The sequence below is a fragment of the Pseudonaja textilis genome, chromosome 1, assembly GCF_049901715.1.
Source record: "Pseudonaja textilis isolate UNSWEBS1 chromosome 1, rPseTex1.2, whole genome shotgun sequence".
NCBI classification, from domain to species: domain Eukaryota; kingdom Metazoa; phylum Chordata; class Lepidosauria; order Squamata; family Elapidae; genus Pseudonaja; species Pseudonaja textilis.
In genome coordinates this window covers 26,271,377-26,288,033 of record NC_141990.1, presented here as the reverse complement: position 1 = coordinate 26,288,033, position 16,657 = coordinate 26,271,377, and the positions used below count along the sequence as shown (strand labels likewise).

The 16,657-nt window shown below is 39.3% G+C and overlaps 1 protein-coding gene across 7 annotated transcripts; it reads right to left on the bottom strand.

Annotated features, from left to right (window-relative positions):
• Positions 1 to 1,144: 1,144 nt before the first annotated feature.
• LOC113446346 (uncharacterized) lies at positions 1,145 to 11,167 on the bottom strand. 7 transcript variants are annotated; one of them, XM_087929683.1, is made up of 5 exons: positions 10,851 to 10,962; positions 9,905 to 9,933; positions 7,459 to 7,588; positions 6,014 to 6,262; positions 1,145 to 3,869 (listed from the first exon to the last, which is right to left on the bottom strand). In XM_087929683.1, exons 3-5 carry the CDS (start codon positions 7,523 to 7,525, stop codon positions 2,521 to 2,523), a joined length of 1,665 nt encoding a protein of 554 aa, XP_087785809.1. In that variant the 5' UTR covers positions 7,526 to 7,588; positions 9,905 to 9,933; positions 10,851 to 10,962; the 3' UTR covers positions 1,145 to 2,520. The 7 variants fall into 7 exon arrangements, with proteins under 7 accessions (XP_087785809.1, XP_087785794.1, XP_087785822.1 ...); XM_087929668.1 differs by lacking the exon at positions 9,905 to 9,933 and having other exon boundaries at positions 10,851 to 11,167; XM_087929696.1 differs by lacking the exon at positions 6,014 to 6,262 and having other exon boundaries at positions 10,851 to 11,126.
• Between the last annotated feature and the right edge of the window lie 5,490 nt (positions 11,168 to 16,657).

Genomic DNA, 16,657 nt, shown 5'->3' with positions numbered 1-16,657 from the left:
GGTGTGAGGGCCTGAAGTCCACAGGTGGGGGTTGTGCTTACAGCCCAACACTGCAAAATGTTTGGCATTTGCCAGAGAACACCAATATTGGCAAATTCACCACTGGCGCCCTATGCTCTTCACAGATGAAAGCAGGTTCACACTGAGCACATGTGAGACATGACAGGGTCTGGAGACGCTGTGGAGAACGTTCTGCTGCCTGCAACATCCTCCAGCATGACCGGTTTGGCAGTGGGTCAGTAATGATGTGGGGTGGCATTTCTTTAGGGGCCACACAGCCCTCCATGTGCTCACCAGATGTAGCCTGACTGCCATTAGGTGCCGAGATGAGATCCTCAGACCCCTTGTGAAACCATATGCTGGTGCGGTTGGCCCTGGGTTCCTCCTAATGCAAGACAATGCTAGACCTCATATGGCTGAAGTGTGTCAGCAGTTCCTGCAAGACAAATGGACTGGCCCGCCTGTTCCCCAGGCCTGAATCCAATTGAGCACATCTGGGACATCATGTCTCGCTCCATTCACCAATGCCACGTTGCACCACAGACTGTCCAGGAGTTGGGGGATGCTTTAGTCCAGGTGTGGGAGGAGATCCCTCAGGAGACCATCCGCCACCTCATCAGGAGCATGCCCAGGCATCGTAGGGAAGTCATACAGGCACGTGGAGGCCACACACATTACCGAGTCTCATTTTGACTTGTTTTAAGGACATTACATAAAAGTTGGATCAGCCTGTAGTGTTTTCTTCCACTTTAATTTTGAGGGTAACTCCAAATCCAGACCTCGGGTTGCTAAATTTGATTTCCATTGATAATTTTTGTGTGATTTTGTTGTCAGCACATTCGACTATGTAATAAACAAAGTATTTAATAAGAATATTTCATTCATTCAGATCTAGGATGTCTTATTTTTGTGTTCCCTTTATTTTTTTGAGCAGTGTATTTCAACCCAAGGGACCTTCCCAATAGCTATCAAGATTAGTAGTGTATTAGAGCAGAAACTGGTGGATCATCAGATAAATATAGCCAGTTCTCAAGTGTTGGACAGGTTAGTAAGTATAACTGGCTATATAACTATTTGCTACAAACATAGTTTAACATATAGCATCTCTAATTCAGTTGCAATTAAATGAAGGCTACAATAAGTGTTAACAGCAGAAGAAAATTTAATCTCTTGGTGATTCATTCTTTTTAAATCAATGATTTAAGTTACATTAAATAAATAATCCAGAATGAAACAACCTCATAAGAAACATGCTCAATTTCCTAACTGCTCTGTTTCATCTTAAGAAGTCACACAATTTCAGCAATATTATTATTCAACAAGGAATCTAACCTTTCACTCTGCTAATGCCTGTACTTTACATCTTTTATGAAATTTATGACTTTCCCTTTACAGCTATTGCATATTTTGACATCGGAGGCAGTTCTCATTTAGTAACTGTTCAGTTATGACAGTGATGAAAAAGTAATTTTGAGACCAGTCCTCAAGTTTATGATCCTCACAGGTCTGTAAAGCAAAGGAAAGCTGATGTAAGATCATTAGCAGTCATCTCATTTAGTGACCACTTTATTTAATGACTGAGTTGCTGGTCTCAACTGTGATTGCTGATTAAGGACTATCTAATTTACTGACCTAAATAAGTATGTAGTAGGCAATTTAAAGTTCCAACTTTTTTCCTCAAGATCTCCCTTATCTCAGAAGCTCCCTTTTGCATTTTACTTGCTTATCCTTTGGTTAATTGCTGGTGTTTCTTTTTCCCTTCTGCCCTTGCCCCAACTTAGAACAGACCTTGTCAAACATATTCAGTCAAATTTCAATCATCTGCATTTCCACTTTGACCTTTTATTGGCTTACAGCACAATTCTATGCAAACCTACTCAGAGGTTAAGTCCCATTATGTACCGCAGCTTATCTCCAGGAATGTATTAAAAATTCCCAGTAATCAATTGCAGACCTTTAAAGGTTTAATATATTAAAGCTTTCCCCTCTCTTGCAATTGGGTGCTGCTCTCCTTTCTGTAGATTATCAAACTAATTCCATTCTCTTCTCGTAAAAACTATGACTGGCACTGCCAGGGAAACAGCATTGTTTGTTTTATGCTACACAATTATTTTATTAAATTTAGATGGCTGCTCTGAAAATGTTCAAAAATTTCTTACAGGTATATACTCTGTCTACTTTTTGTTCAAAAAGAACGTTCTTTGCAAGCAATGTAAAATTTGATTACTCATACTTTTCAATTTAAACAATGCCTTAGAATCACCAATCTATTTCTAATCTATATTTGAATGACCACAGCAGAGACTTCTTAAGAGAATGAGTATCAAGAAAATAACTTTCGTATGGCTACCTTCAAAAATACAATTAAGTAAATGAAGACTACATAGGTTGATGAAAAGTCCAAGTTAATACTTTGAAGTAATGCTTGTTCTCTGAAGATCTTTCTGCACATATAAATATGACTTCTTCTCTACATAGGTTTTCTGCTTGACAAAACAAAAGCTTTTCCTATTGTGATCTCTATTGTCTCTCCCGGGTGTGTATTCTCTGATGTAAAGTTAGGCTTGTGTTTCGACTGAAGCTCTTCCCACACTCTAAGCATTTATAGGGCTTCTCCCCTGTGTGAATCCTTCTATGCGAAACAAGATCTGTGCTCTGTCCAAAGTACTTCCCGCACTCCAAGCAAGGATATGGTTTCTCTCCTGTATGGATTCTGTGATGCCTAACCAAGCTGGACTGAGTGGTAAAACTCAGGCCACAGTCTGAGCAGCTGTACGTCTTCTCCCCAGTGTGAATTCGCTTATGTTTCACAAGGCTTGAATGGTCCCGGAAGCTCAGGCCACAATCCAAGCAGCTGAAGGGTCTCTCTCCGGTGTGTGTCCTTTGATGGGAAGAAAGGCTTGTGCTCCGACTGAAGTTCTTCCCACACTCCAGGCATTTGTAGGGCTTCTCTCCTGTGTGGCTTCTCTCGTGCTTAATAAAGCTTGACTGATCAGAGAAGCTCTTGTTGCAGTCTAAGCAGGTGTAGGGCCTCTCCCCAGTGTGGATTCTCTGATGCAAAGTCAGGCTTGTGCTTCGGCTGAAGCTTTTCCCACACTCTAAGCATTTATAGGGTTTCTCCCCAGTGTGGGTTCTTCTATGGGAAGCAAGGTCCGTGCTCTGACCGAAGTATTTCCCGCATTCTGTGCACCGATACGGTTTCTCTCCTGTATGGACTCTCTGATGTCTAACCAAGCTTGACTGAGTGCTAACGCTCAAGCCACAGTCTGAGCAATGGTAGGGTTTTTCCCCAGTGTGAATTCGCTTATGTTTGATAAGGCCTGAATGGTCCCTGAAGCTCAGGCCACAGTCCAGGCAGCTGAAGGGTCTCTCCCCGGTGTGTGTCCTTTGATGGGAAGAAAGGCTTGTGCTTGAATTGAAGCTCTTCCCACACTCTAAGCATTTGTACGGCTTCTCCCCTCTGTGAATTCTCTGATGCGCAGGGAGGCTTGAGCTGCAACTGAAGCCCTTCCCACACTCCGAACATTTATAGAATTTCTTGTCTTCCAGAAATGCTTGGCCATCAGCCAGGTTTTGGTTCCAATTCACACTCTTCCCAAATTTGAAGTTTTTATTTGACTTCCCCTCCACGTGGATTAACTGGTGAATATTCAGACAATGGTTACATCTCTTATCTGTTTGGCTGCTAGGCTGAACTGGGGTTTCACTGAAACTTCTAACTTGAGAAGTAATAGATTTATCACCTCTTTTCTCCACAAAACTTCCTTCTTCTCCCGTTGGTCTACTTTGATTCCAAAAATTTTCTTTCAGCTCCTCAGATTTGACTCTTTCCAATTGTTTCCCATCATTTTCACTCTTCCATCCATTATCTACAGGAATAAAAACAGAAATACAACAACATTTCTAAGTAGGACCACCAGACATTAGGTTATATACCTAGTTAGTTTCTTGGGGTCAACTTTTTTCCCCAACGGTTAATTATTCCTCTAGGTCCTTCCTAAGTAATCTGTTACAGGGTTTATATCTCTTTCCATTAGGATTTTTACTTACAGCGACAAATATAATCTTAATGGCTCTTTTCTGCAACATGCTTAATAATCAGCTAGAACCTCAGTACTGTACATCTCATTAGCAATTATTTTGACAGCACACTGCTGCTTTAATTGGGTCAACAACTGCTATTTTAGGAAAACTTACTCGCTACTCCACTTTTTTCATGAAATACCTGATATCATATAAGTCTTATGGGTCAGTCAAATACTGGTAAGCTTTATTGTATCACTAATTCCACCCCTTTTGAAAAGAAAGCAGCAGTAGAAGCTTCACCACTATAGCTGTAATGGGAATTAGCTTGGGAAAAGAAGAATGCAGACCCAAATAGTATAATAGTATGATCAAATTTGTGTCTAAAGGAGGAGGTATAGTGAAAGAATCTCAGAGGAGATTGTCTCTAGTTTTGGGGAGAGTAAAAGTAAAGAAAGGAAGAGGTACTTTTAGTCTTTTGAGATTCTGTAAATGTGACCTTAGAATCAGTAATCTTAGTACTGCTTCATATCAGAACTACCGCAAAGGGCTAACAGTAGCCAATTAATGTTGGAGAGACATGTCTCTCTTGTGAGATCTTGGAATAAGCAAGGGTGGTTTTTCAGTAGGTTAGATTTCTCTCTATATTGCAAAGTGTTATTTAATCAAAACAGAATGTCTAGATTTAGGAATGCCCACAACTCACTGTGTCAAGTTAGCTTTAATTCTATGCATAACTGGTTTGAGGATGAATTTTATTGAGCATTAGCTAACTGGATCAATTGACCTCTATTGTGTTACAACATATCTAATCGTCCTTTCCACTGGCCAGTTAAATTTTATTGGGCTCAAGCAGCTCTCCTCATTGTCATTGTTGTATCGGAAGTGCTGAGGTGCTTCTGGGTTAAAAGGAATAGCCAGTGACATCACTGCTGCCTGGTCCCACTAATGAGCCCGCCAAAATAGTACCTATTTATTTACTTGTATTTGCATACTTTTGAACTTCTGGGTCAGCAAGAACTGGAGCAAATCATGGGAGCTCACCCCACCACACAGCAGCATTCGGATCTCGAGCGTGGGCTTGCAAATTATCAATCATGTGAGGTATCGTGCTCCATTAGCTCTCCTAAAAGCATCAAAAATTAAGGCTAACAATTTGGTGCTTCAAGAATCCAGATGACTGTAGATGGTAGCAAACAGACTTCTAACTTTGGTATCATTTGGTCTGAAGGATTGCATCCCACGTCTGGTAACTTCACCAAAATGTCACAAACTAGGGATCCCATTGAATTTCAGTGTTTTGATTTGTATTATTTTAGCAAGTCTAGGCAGTAGCTTTTACGTCCATGTTGTTGGTTTTTTATGTTGTGCTATACTTTTTTCCCCATTTTGTCTGAAAGTAAATCCAGATAATTGAATGTAATAGTACCAATGGGCACCTTGGAGGTTGTATATGGCCTGGAGCCTGGATAGCTTTGGGACAGGCTTCTCCCAGCAGTACCAGTCAAACCTAGATGGGAAGATTCTCTTGGAATCCCTACTCCAAAGAGAGCAACCATCAAGCACAAAGCCAAGCCTTTTCTCCTGCTGCCCCACTGCTATGGATGAACATTCCTGCTATGATTAGCCCAGCACCAACCCTCTTGCAATTTAACAAAGTTATTAAGACTAGGCCAGCCAAGAAATTGCATAAGACTGACTTGAGAAATGGGATTCCCCTCCTCCCTCAATAATAATTCTTGATCTGTTTTCTAGGAATGCTGTTTCTAAGCATAATTGGAATTACTATGGTTATATTTGATTACTGTATTTTATCAACAGTTTACTGAAATGGAATTATGCTTTGTGAAGCCAGTTGCAGCCCAGAAGTTGCGTAAGTACATAAGTACACAGTAACTTATTCAACAAACCATAATGAAAATAAGATGTGGCTTAGTGTTAAGATGATAAAAAATGACCAAAGCTCATAAAATATACCCATAGTCCTTACCAGTGTCAGTTCTCAACTGGACACTAGTTGCACAAGGAACTGGGCTCCCTTCTCTGCAGGGAATGGCTTTATTTGGTTTCTCTCCTGGGGCATTTTTTGTTCTTTCTTGGCTTGCTAAGGTCTTTGACCACTCCCAGTTCTGGAAGCCACAATCTTTTCCTTTATAGGCTGACTTGCCATATAATTCCATTGGTTTTGAATCTTCTGGTATATGTCTCTCCTTGCTGATTCTGATTAAATCCTCCTGGCCTGTTGGAGTAATGAAAAAAAAAAAAACAACCCAATTTGTTCCCCAAAATAGAAAATATGCAACTTAAAAATTATTTTCTATATGTATGTGTGGATGAAATTAAGTGGGGGGAAAAAAAGCACATTTCAGAAGGCATTTAACTGTCTCATGCATACATCAGATTAGGAATCCAAAATCTTGAGCATACTTTTCCTCTCTCTTCCATAGCCTGAACTTTACCCGAGTATAGTATACAAGATAAAAGGGAAAAAAAACAATGATATGCTTTCTAACACTGTTGCCTCTAGTCATTATGAAAAACCATGACTGCTTAAAAGCCCCAAATAAAAATTAAAAATAAATATATGTTATCAAGCATTCTAAGATAAAGACTTAAGCAATTGTGAAGGAGGTAAAAGAATCCCCAGATACATAAGAAAATATATTTATTGAGCCCAAATATGTTTCAAAAATAATTGTGTTCAGTAAAGCTATGTTGCATATCTGGGTTTTTTCGTCTCCTTCCTTTCACTGCAATCAGGCCTTTCACTTTTCCTTCCTTTTTTCATATCCCAAAGACCTTAAATAAAATAAGTTCCAAAAGAATTTAAATGTATGTTGTAAATTTAGATCATGTGGGTGGCCTTGGTAGTCTGCTTTTAAAAGACCAAATAATACAATGTCAAGTAATGTTCCAGTAATGCACCCATAGAAAGGAAAACTCTAAGGAAGGCAAAGTTCCTCAAAGAATGATTTATATTGGCACAAACTGGTAAAAGCCGACTTTGAGTTTTCCCTGTGGCTTTCGCCTAATTAAAAGTAAAAACTTTCCTTTCTCGCCCCCAGTCACTGATCAGGTTGTCCAATCCAAGTGCAGGCAGTTGCTTGGTTACTGTCTCCTCCTCTGGCCAGCCCCGTGTGAATGTCATTGGTTCCTACAGGAAAACTTTATTGTTTTGGCTACAAAAGCCCATCTATTTTCTCCCTCCCACCAGTGTGTGGCAACCCCAGAGCCTCCAAGATGGCTTTAGCCAGACTCCTTTCAGAGTTGACGCACTCATTAAAACTTGGGAAAATTATTTTGTCTACCCATTTCCATTTAGTGATCAAAGAGTGTGGATGCTGTAAGCATACATCAATCTCTCTGCTCTCTGAAGGAAGAAGCCCTAGCTGAGCACAATGAAACTTAGATACAGAAAGGGGCATTCCTCATTACCCAAGAAGCAGACATCCACTGTTTTATCCACCTCCTTGGTTATAGCACACAGAAGTCTCCTTTCCATGTTAGTTGGAGCTTCGTCTTGATAGAAGTTAGAAGTTTTCTTTTCCAGTAGTAGGAATGAATCCTTTCAAGACAAGGCAAAAAAAGCTGAAAGGGCATAAAAAATTTTAAAGATCCAATTTTGTTTAATAGCCCCATTAGCACATGCAAGAGTAACATCAGGACTGAATTACTTGAATGTATATATTAAATTTATTGAGGCTTTTTGTTGGAAACTAGTTACACATTGTTCATGGTAACCTTGCATGCAGTTGACTCAAGAAGACAGACAAGGAACTTACTTTAGCCAATGAAAATGTCCTCTTATGGCTAGACTGACCCTACAAAAGCGATATCCAATTCCACAAATTTATGCAACAGAAAGCTCTTTTATGCTTCCTTTTGATGTCAGGTTTGGTTATCAATCCTGATTTTCAAAGTTGTTGGACTTAGTGGCCCAAACATCTCTTTCCACCTCTCTATAATAAACATTATCACCTATGTTTTTCAAATGTAAGAAAAACAACAACAAATTCATTAAAACTCAGTCTTTTTGTTTGTAAGGTGGGAATAAAGTAGAGCAGGAATTCTTATAGAATTTCAGTACAAATGATCTAACAGCAAAACAATTGCAATAGATTATCACTTGAAATCAAGGTGAGTTTACAATCCTTGATGGTTTCAGGTTCTGTCTTCTCTCTCTCCTACTATTATCCATATAATTACTTATGTCCACCTTCTTCCATTGTTGGAGTGGCTCTTTTGTAAAATAAAATAGAGTAAAATCTCCTATGACAGACCTTACCATGATAAATCAAAACTACAACAAGTAACACACAAAATATGGTTTTCTCTTCTGAAAGATAATCAACAAATTATGCCACATGTAATGTGATGGATTAACAGAGGTTGACAAAATTCCCAGCTATACGTATTTATCTTAGTTAGGTAATTTTAAAATCCTTATTCTTTCCTGTTTCTTTTACAATGTTTTGTTTTTTTTTGTTTTGTATGTTGCTTTTTATGATAAAACAGATAAATAATATACAATGAATTTATACATAAAAGTAATGTTACTGTATTGAAAATTGTTTGAATTTTTCCAGCTTCTTCTAGAGCAGGGGTCCCCAAACTTGGCAACTTTAAAACTTGTGGACTTCAACTCCCAGAATTCTCCAGCCAGCTATGCTAGTTGGAGAATTCTGGGAGTTGAATTCCACAAGTCTTAAAGTTGCCAAGTTTGGGGACCCCTGCTCTAGAAAAGCTAATCACTGACCTTTTCTGCCACAGCTATTAAACAAATCCGGTTTCCCCCATTGACTTGCTTGTCAAAAGATGGCTGGGAAGGTTCCAATGGTGATCAAATAGCCATGGAATAGTGCAACATCATAAATATATGCTGGTTGTCAATAATTTTGATCACATGACCATAAGGATAGTGCAACAGTATGAGAAGTGGTCATAAGTCCCTTTTTTCAGTGCCACTGTAACTTGAGACAGTTACTAACTGGTTATAAGTCAAGGACTTTACCTCTATATCTTAACAGCAGGGTTAACAGCAGGGGTTGCTTGCTATGGTAAACTACAAAAAAATATCTACGAGATTAATTCTATCCAAGCTTATTATGTTGTACAAATGCACCTACCAAATATTTAATTAAATGGGATGTATTCCCAAACAGGTTAGATCTAGGACTAGTGTCCAGATGACTTTAAGAAACAGAAGCCTCTAATTACTGCATACAATTATTGCATGCTTCCTTATCCCTTTCATCAGTACAAAAAGCATGGTAAACTGTGAGAACTGAAGTCCTCCAAAAATAGAGTCCCGATCTGTGCAAAAGTCTTTGTGTATAGAGCTGTAACTAGAGATGTCCATCCTCAATGTCTGAGTATAAGTGGAAGGGCAAACAATACTATCCCTTATATGTTTTGTGCAAAACAGAACTATAGTTATACAAAAAATTAAGACCCCAATTGTTAACAGCACATAAACAACATCTCACTTCTTCCCACAGTAATTTTCTTTACAGTTCATTTTGATCTAATTACATACAAATTATGTATACATTAAAGTGTGTATGTCTATTTTTGAAATAATTATGTTTGTTATTAATTATACCTTCCCTTCTCTTTCCAATAAGGGAATAAGGATTTTTACTTGCTTTGCAAGACCTCGATAAAGATTATTGAGCAAATATACAGATATCTCATATTCTCTAAAATGCACTGAAGTAAATTCAAACATAGTAACATTTAACATTTATGACTCTATCAGAAATTTAGATATCAGAAATTTAATTATCATTGTGGCAACATCTGCCACAATGATAACTAAATGCAGAACTAAAATTACTTGCATTTTTAAATTTACTAATATTTAATGCTACAATAATCCCACCTGCAAATATTGGTGTAGTAGTATAATTTCTGGAAAAAAATAAAGAACATTAGGATAATACAAATAGAGATGTAGTTTGAAAAATTAGTGAATGATGATAAATTCCTTGCAGCAGAAGCAAACAAAGCAATGGGGTTTTTTTGTTTTCAAATAAAAACAAACAAACAAAAAGAACAAACTGCTGAATGTCTCAACTCTCAAAGCCCAATGCTCATAAGTAACGTTTTTTGGGGTGAGTCGGAAAGCAGGGATTCTGAAGCCAAGCTCGGAATCCACAAAACTTAATATGAGGAAAGGAATTATTTCAAGCTAAACCATGTGAGGTTTTAATGACTAAAGTTCAACACTGGAAATAAATATGCAATTAATGGTACTGGCAAAGAATATGCATAACATGATTGAAATGCTTCATTTTTCTCTCTCCACATCTCCCTTCCTGGTACATTCACACTCACACACATCCTACATCCTGTTTCAACTGCTGTCTGAACAAACTTAAGGTATAGGTTATAATAATTTAGCCTGGCCATAACCTCATGCATCATGGAAACTAGGTCGATTTTATCTACAAAAGATTGCAGCCATCAAACTAGTACTAGTGAAAGCTAAGCCACCAACCCAGAATCACTCTAAGCTTTAAGGGGAAAAGGTTTCAGCTAAGAATTATATTACAAACTTACTTCCTGAGCTGCAGATTTTGTTCCCTGCCATCTGCCTGGACTTAGGCTTCATTTGGCGTGGCCCCTAGCCCACCCCTCCGACCCTTTCTCGTCTTCCAACCGCATCCCTCTGATAAGACCATGATAAAAGAGGTCGACCCGTTTGTGATCGATATCCCGATAAACTCCTTGCAGATTTTCAGCTAAGCTTTCCCTGTAATTTATTTCTCCACGGGTGTTTAATGAAGCCAGAGGGAGGGCAGGTTCAGAGAGACGACAAAACCCACCAGTCACCAGGTATTGCAAAGGTCCCCTTTTCCGCTTTCAGACGCGCAGAGGAAGGAAAATTGGTCCCTTCTTACGGGCTGGGGCTACGGAGGATGACAAGGAGAGGCAACTGGTCTTCTTATCCACCCGATCTGCTTCTCAGCCTCTTTCGGGTTTTCTCTTGCGGGGGGAAACCCCTCTCCCAGCACTCACCAGGTCCGTCCAACCCCTTTTCTCCCACCTTCGAGCTTGTAAAATCCAATATAAAACCTCCTCCCCCCCCACCCCGGGCTCTCAGGAAACCTTGCTTGCATTTTCAAATACCAGCTTCCGGGGCGGGTCTAATCAAGGAAGAGCCAATAGCAGAGAGAGAGAGAGAGAGGAGAGGCTTTGCTCATTTGCCTAGGTAGAAAATGGTGGGGTTGGTATCAGGAAAGTCGCTGTAGAACAGGGCTCTCCAATCTTGGCAACTTTACGACTTGTGGACTTCAACTCCCAGAATTCCTCATCTTTCTAAAATTGCCAGGGTTGGAGACCCGTGCTCTAGAAGTCCGTCGTCGTCCCCCTCCCCGCCAACTTACCGTAGTTAAGATGGTCCTCCCTCTCTTCAAAATGAGTAGACAATAATTACAGATTTCGGGCTATATCAAACTCAAGTAATATTTTGTTTGAAGCCTTTTCTAAAAACGTTTTTGAAAGTATTTGTGCAAAACACAGCCTTGATATTGAGATACTGTAGTATGAGAGTTGGGGATGGGGTTAGGGTGTTAGGTTACAACAACCTTGCAAGGTTGATCTATGCTTGGACTATTACTGCTACATTTCTCAGGCTTGGCAGCTTCAATATGTGTGGACCATCTGGGTGGGGAATTCTGGGAGTTGAAGTCCACACATCTTAAAAACTGCCACACTTGAGAAATACTGGGTTAGAGTATAAACAATTTACAACCCAGTATATAACCAGCCAAGATCTAACCAGTAGGTATCCACTCCATAGAAATGGGAGATAGTAAGCAGTCTTTTTCTGTAATTCCATTTAGTAATGTAGGAAGTTAGCACCCACCCCTCTCCTAGAAAAATGAAATATCCTGGGAAATATTAAAAAGGCAGAATATTTCCTCTAGAAAGAGTAGAAACTCAGAAGCAGACACTCAACTCAGAAGTAGAAGCTCACCCCCACCTTTGTTAATGGATGGGCCATTAAGGCCGGGACCAGAATACTTTACATAACAAAGATCTCCAGGGAAAGCTATAGCAATTGCTCAAAAGCCCTTTCAGTGCATCATCATCCAGCAAGGCTCAACCAAGCGTGGAACTCAGGACAGCCTACAGAGTTGTCCCTGCATGGCCTCATGGGAGTCTGATAATCAATCAGAATAAAAGCTTCAATTCAAATCCCAACAAAGGTTATAAAACCCAGGCACTCTTAGCACCTCAGCACCTTTTTTGATCTCTTCCTTCACCTTGAAGCATGTGATCATCCTTCCTTTTCACTCTGGAGCTCCAGGCCATGTGGTCCTGTCCATCATTAAACCTTCCAAACAGCCTCCATGTTTCCAGTGTCTTTTTCCCCACTTGGAACTGAACCCAGAAGGACATTTCTTCCAACAACATAAAGGAGGAAGAGGAGATTTGGCTGTGCACACATTACATGGAAGCTCCTTGTAATTTTGGTCACCAAACCTGGAAACGGGAGGTGAGAATTTATGATTCTGCACTTGTAGGGAGCTGAACAAGCATGCTGGCTGGGATGTTGCCATGCCCATATTTAAAGTTGCCAAGGGTGAGAAACACTGTACTATGGTATTGCAGTGTACCATGATTGGAAAAAAAATGTAAAGCAATAATCCATGGTTTGAACTGCAGGGTGAGGGGAGGCACAGAAACTCAGCCAAATGAGGAAGACCAGTCAAAGAAATCAGTACTATATGTATCGGAACTATTTTTATTGAAACAGCTTCAATGACAGAATCTTGCATATCTGAATATGTTTCCTCCTTCCTTCCTTTATCTATATGTTACTTACGGAAAAGCTTACCCGAAATGTTTTTTTCAAGTTATTTTCTTGGCCCAAACTCAAGCCACTCTTATCAGACTGTTGACTCAATGGCAACTCTTTTTCCTGTTTCCTTTTCCCTCTATATTAAGAGTCATCTGATATGAGAAGGGATTTATGTAAAAGCTCAAGTCCTCGGTTGGAATATTGTCTCTATTACAAACTCATGGGTTGTATTCATACAACAAACTGAATTGTAATAAGCTCGATTTGGTTTTGGTTTGGCAGGTTCCGTACATTGAATCATTGTAGTTTGAACAATACAGGATTCTGACCAAGGAGATCCAGGTCTGGCCTCTTCCACTGGATGTCTTCAGGACAACTGCTCTCCTCAATGTATCCCACAAGATACTTGTGGAAAAAAAAAAGAGTGAGCACTCTGTTAGCTGCCTTGTAACCTAACTGAGGAATGTAGATCTAACAGATAATCAGACTTAGAAAGGACCTTGTAGGTCATCAAAGATGCCAAATTATTGAGATCAAAGATTGGCTGATTCTTAAGGTTCTCATAATTAGACACTGCATATGAAGTGTTGGAAAAAATCAGTAGCCAGTCTCCATGTTCAGTATCAGAGCCAGCAAGACATGGATGGAAGGGATGGAGGATGTAAACCCAGACATTGGTTCTTCATTTGGAAATATTGAATGAGTAGCCAAAGCAAAAAGCCATTCAGGAATAGAAGAGCAATCAGCAACTACCCTTCTTGGAACTGAAGCCTCCAAAGACTCTTTTTCTAGTCTCTTCACATGATCTGATTTGGTGGATACCACACAGTCTCTGTACTGTGGGGGTTAAGGAGCTGCCTACAACCAGTTGTGCTCTTACATGTCTTCCACCCAAATGATAATTAATAAAGTTAACCTTTATCACTTGAAATTAGGTCTGTAATATGTAGGCCTTCTACAAATTGTTTGAAGTCTCTCTCTCCCTCTCTCTCTTTTATGAAGAGGTGGGGGGAGGGAGAAGAATCCTGGCCACTGTCTATACAAGTTCCTGATGTTTTCCTGGCAAGATTTTTAAGGGCTGAGAGAGTAACTGATCCAAAATCACCCAGCTGACTTGATGCCGGGGGTAGAACTAGAAGTCACAGTCCCCTAATTTGTAGCCTGGTGCCTTAGTCCACACAACATGGACTTTGTAGTATTGTACTTGCTAATTAACTTAGTTATTTTGTATTTTAATATGACTTATTTCTCTCTCTTTTAAATGATGTTAATGGTTTACCAAGCCAACGCAGATTGGAATGTAGAATGAATTAATTGATAACTTCTAACATTCCTAAACTTTAAGATAAAAAAAAAGTCTTTGCTCTCCAGGTCAGGCTAAACAGCAGTATGTTTGTTTTAATATGATGTCTGCAATTTGTCTTTTGATAGGGGGAGAGAGAGAGAGAAGGGAAGGAGGAAAAGAAAGGGGGGGGGGAATCTGGTTTGTCTCTTCTTAAATTAAAAAAAAAACCCTATTCTCATTAACATGCTAAATTTTACACCCCTGCTTTCCTCTGAGCTCATTTAAATGGTATCCATTTAAAGTTTAACTCCATGTAACTGATTTTCAATATGAAAGAGGGATTACTTTTTGTCCTGTCCGATCAACTTTTCTCTTGAAATTCTCCTTTGATGTATTAACTATAAGATTGCAAGCTGAGGATTGGTGTTCTCTCTTTAAATGACAGGATTCTTTTTTTTTTACTTAAAATGTTCTGAATAAATCTTAATAAAATGATTTTCCTATCTTGTTCTTTAGAAAATATGCATGCTGAGGCATAAGCCTAAGGCCATATTTGGCCCTCACTTTTCTACTTGGCTAAGCTAAGAGCCAGGATTTCTCGCTCATCTTCTTGGAAAAGCTCTCTCTCTCCCTCAGAGGGAGAGAATCCTATTTAGGGAGCAGTTGGAAATTTTCCTTTTGTATCTCTGTATCTACTGTAGAGATACAGTAATTTTTTTCTGGAATTACTGTTGTGGTGGGCTTGTAACCTTTACAGCAGATAAGTAAAAGAAAAAAGGAAGCAATGTTGGCCTTATCCATTGAGATTTTTACTGAGCAGATGGCTTCCTCTTAACATTCTGCATGTGACCACTCAATCAAGTTAACAATTCATCCTTACTCTTTCTTTTGTTATTTGTCCTTATCTCATGATTATGTTTTATTATCTATCTATATAAAAGCAAAATACCACTCATGCATCATCACAAAATCTCCAGAACCATAAAGTCTACAAACTTGAAATTTGGCACATATGTTCCTCTTGGCTTCTAGGTGCTCACTAAGAAAGGATTTTTTGAAATGACATCAGAGCATTAGTATTTCATGTATTATTAACACGCTCTGATGCTAAGGAGTTCTACTCCCCCTCCCCACCTGAAAAAAAAATGTTCCAAATGCAAAACACAGAGGAGAGGAGAAGAGTTTCAGTTTTCACAGCACAAAGCAGTTTTAGTACGTAACAGTTGAGCTAAGCTATTCCCCGGCTCCTTGCTGTTTCCTTCTTGGTCACACAGCAAATACTGCTTCAATTTCCAAACATCCCGCAACTCTCTCACACACTGACAGGATGCTAGCCATATGAATACCGATGGATGCTGGTAGGCAGAGGCAGAATTTCTCCCCCCTTATTTTCCTCACCAAAAACATAGTTTCATAGCAAAGCACAGGTAGAGAGCTAGTCTTTAATGAAACCTCTAGACTTAAAATAATTTTAATTTGGAGAGTTTCAGGGGTTAAATTTATATCCTCTCAAGAAAAAGTGCAGATTTTGATTCATATAATTGTTCAAGTAAAATTTTATATTTATGTTAAACATTTTACCCATTTACCTCACACAAGAACTCACTTAAACCATAATTTATAATAATATTCTACAATCTTACTGTTGAAAGGCTGAAAATGCCTTTCTTCCAAGGGTTCTTTTTTTTTCCTGCTGGGAGTGCTTTCAGAGTAAGGACACAGACAGACAGCTATTTGGAAGCAAGTTTCTTTAATTTTCAGGAAGGCAAGAGATAGCAAGAAGTCTGCGTTCCTGGGGCTAGCCAGCTTTGTGTAATAAACTCCTGGTTTTTATACCTGTTCTCCTTTTGTGTGTGAGTGCTTAAATCCTGTCAGGGGGGGTTGTCTCCATTTCCGTCAGAGGGTAAACTCTGCGGGGTGGTTTGATTGGATTATTAGTTTCATTTCTTATATCTGTTTAGTGGCAATCTCCTGTCTGCTATGTGTCTTTTGTTCTATTTGTTTTGCTGATTTGGCATGGCCTTTTGTCTGTAAGGGATTTGGCCCTAGCTTTAATTACTTGGCTTTTGTCTAGGGGGCTTCTTTCAATACCTTTTATCAAATCTCTTTTCCTATGCAAGTTTGCTTTTATGGCTAGCCTGATGTTCCCCTCGCATTTTTCCTACTTGGATGTCACCCCTGCCCTGGTGAAGTTCCCTTTCCACAATCCTTCATTTTTTTTTTTTTTCCTAAGGGGTGATATCTGATTGAATGTCTGGGTATATTTGGTATTCATGGTCAATCTGTATCATTATCATGGCTGCCTGTCCCTTTTTTAATTTTCTCTTTTTAGGGGGGATACAGGCCTTTAGGCAGCTAAGGCAGGGTGGTATGCATCGACAGGGGCAACACATGAGGGCTCCAAAGACACAAATGGTGACTGTGGTTGTTATAAGGATTTTGAGCCAATGGAAATCTGGCATCCATGAGAAGAGCCATGAAAAGTCCAGAAATGATTGCTCCTGACCAATATTCTGAGTTAGCTCTTTCAGGTGGTGGAT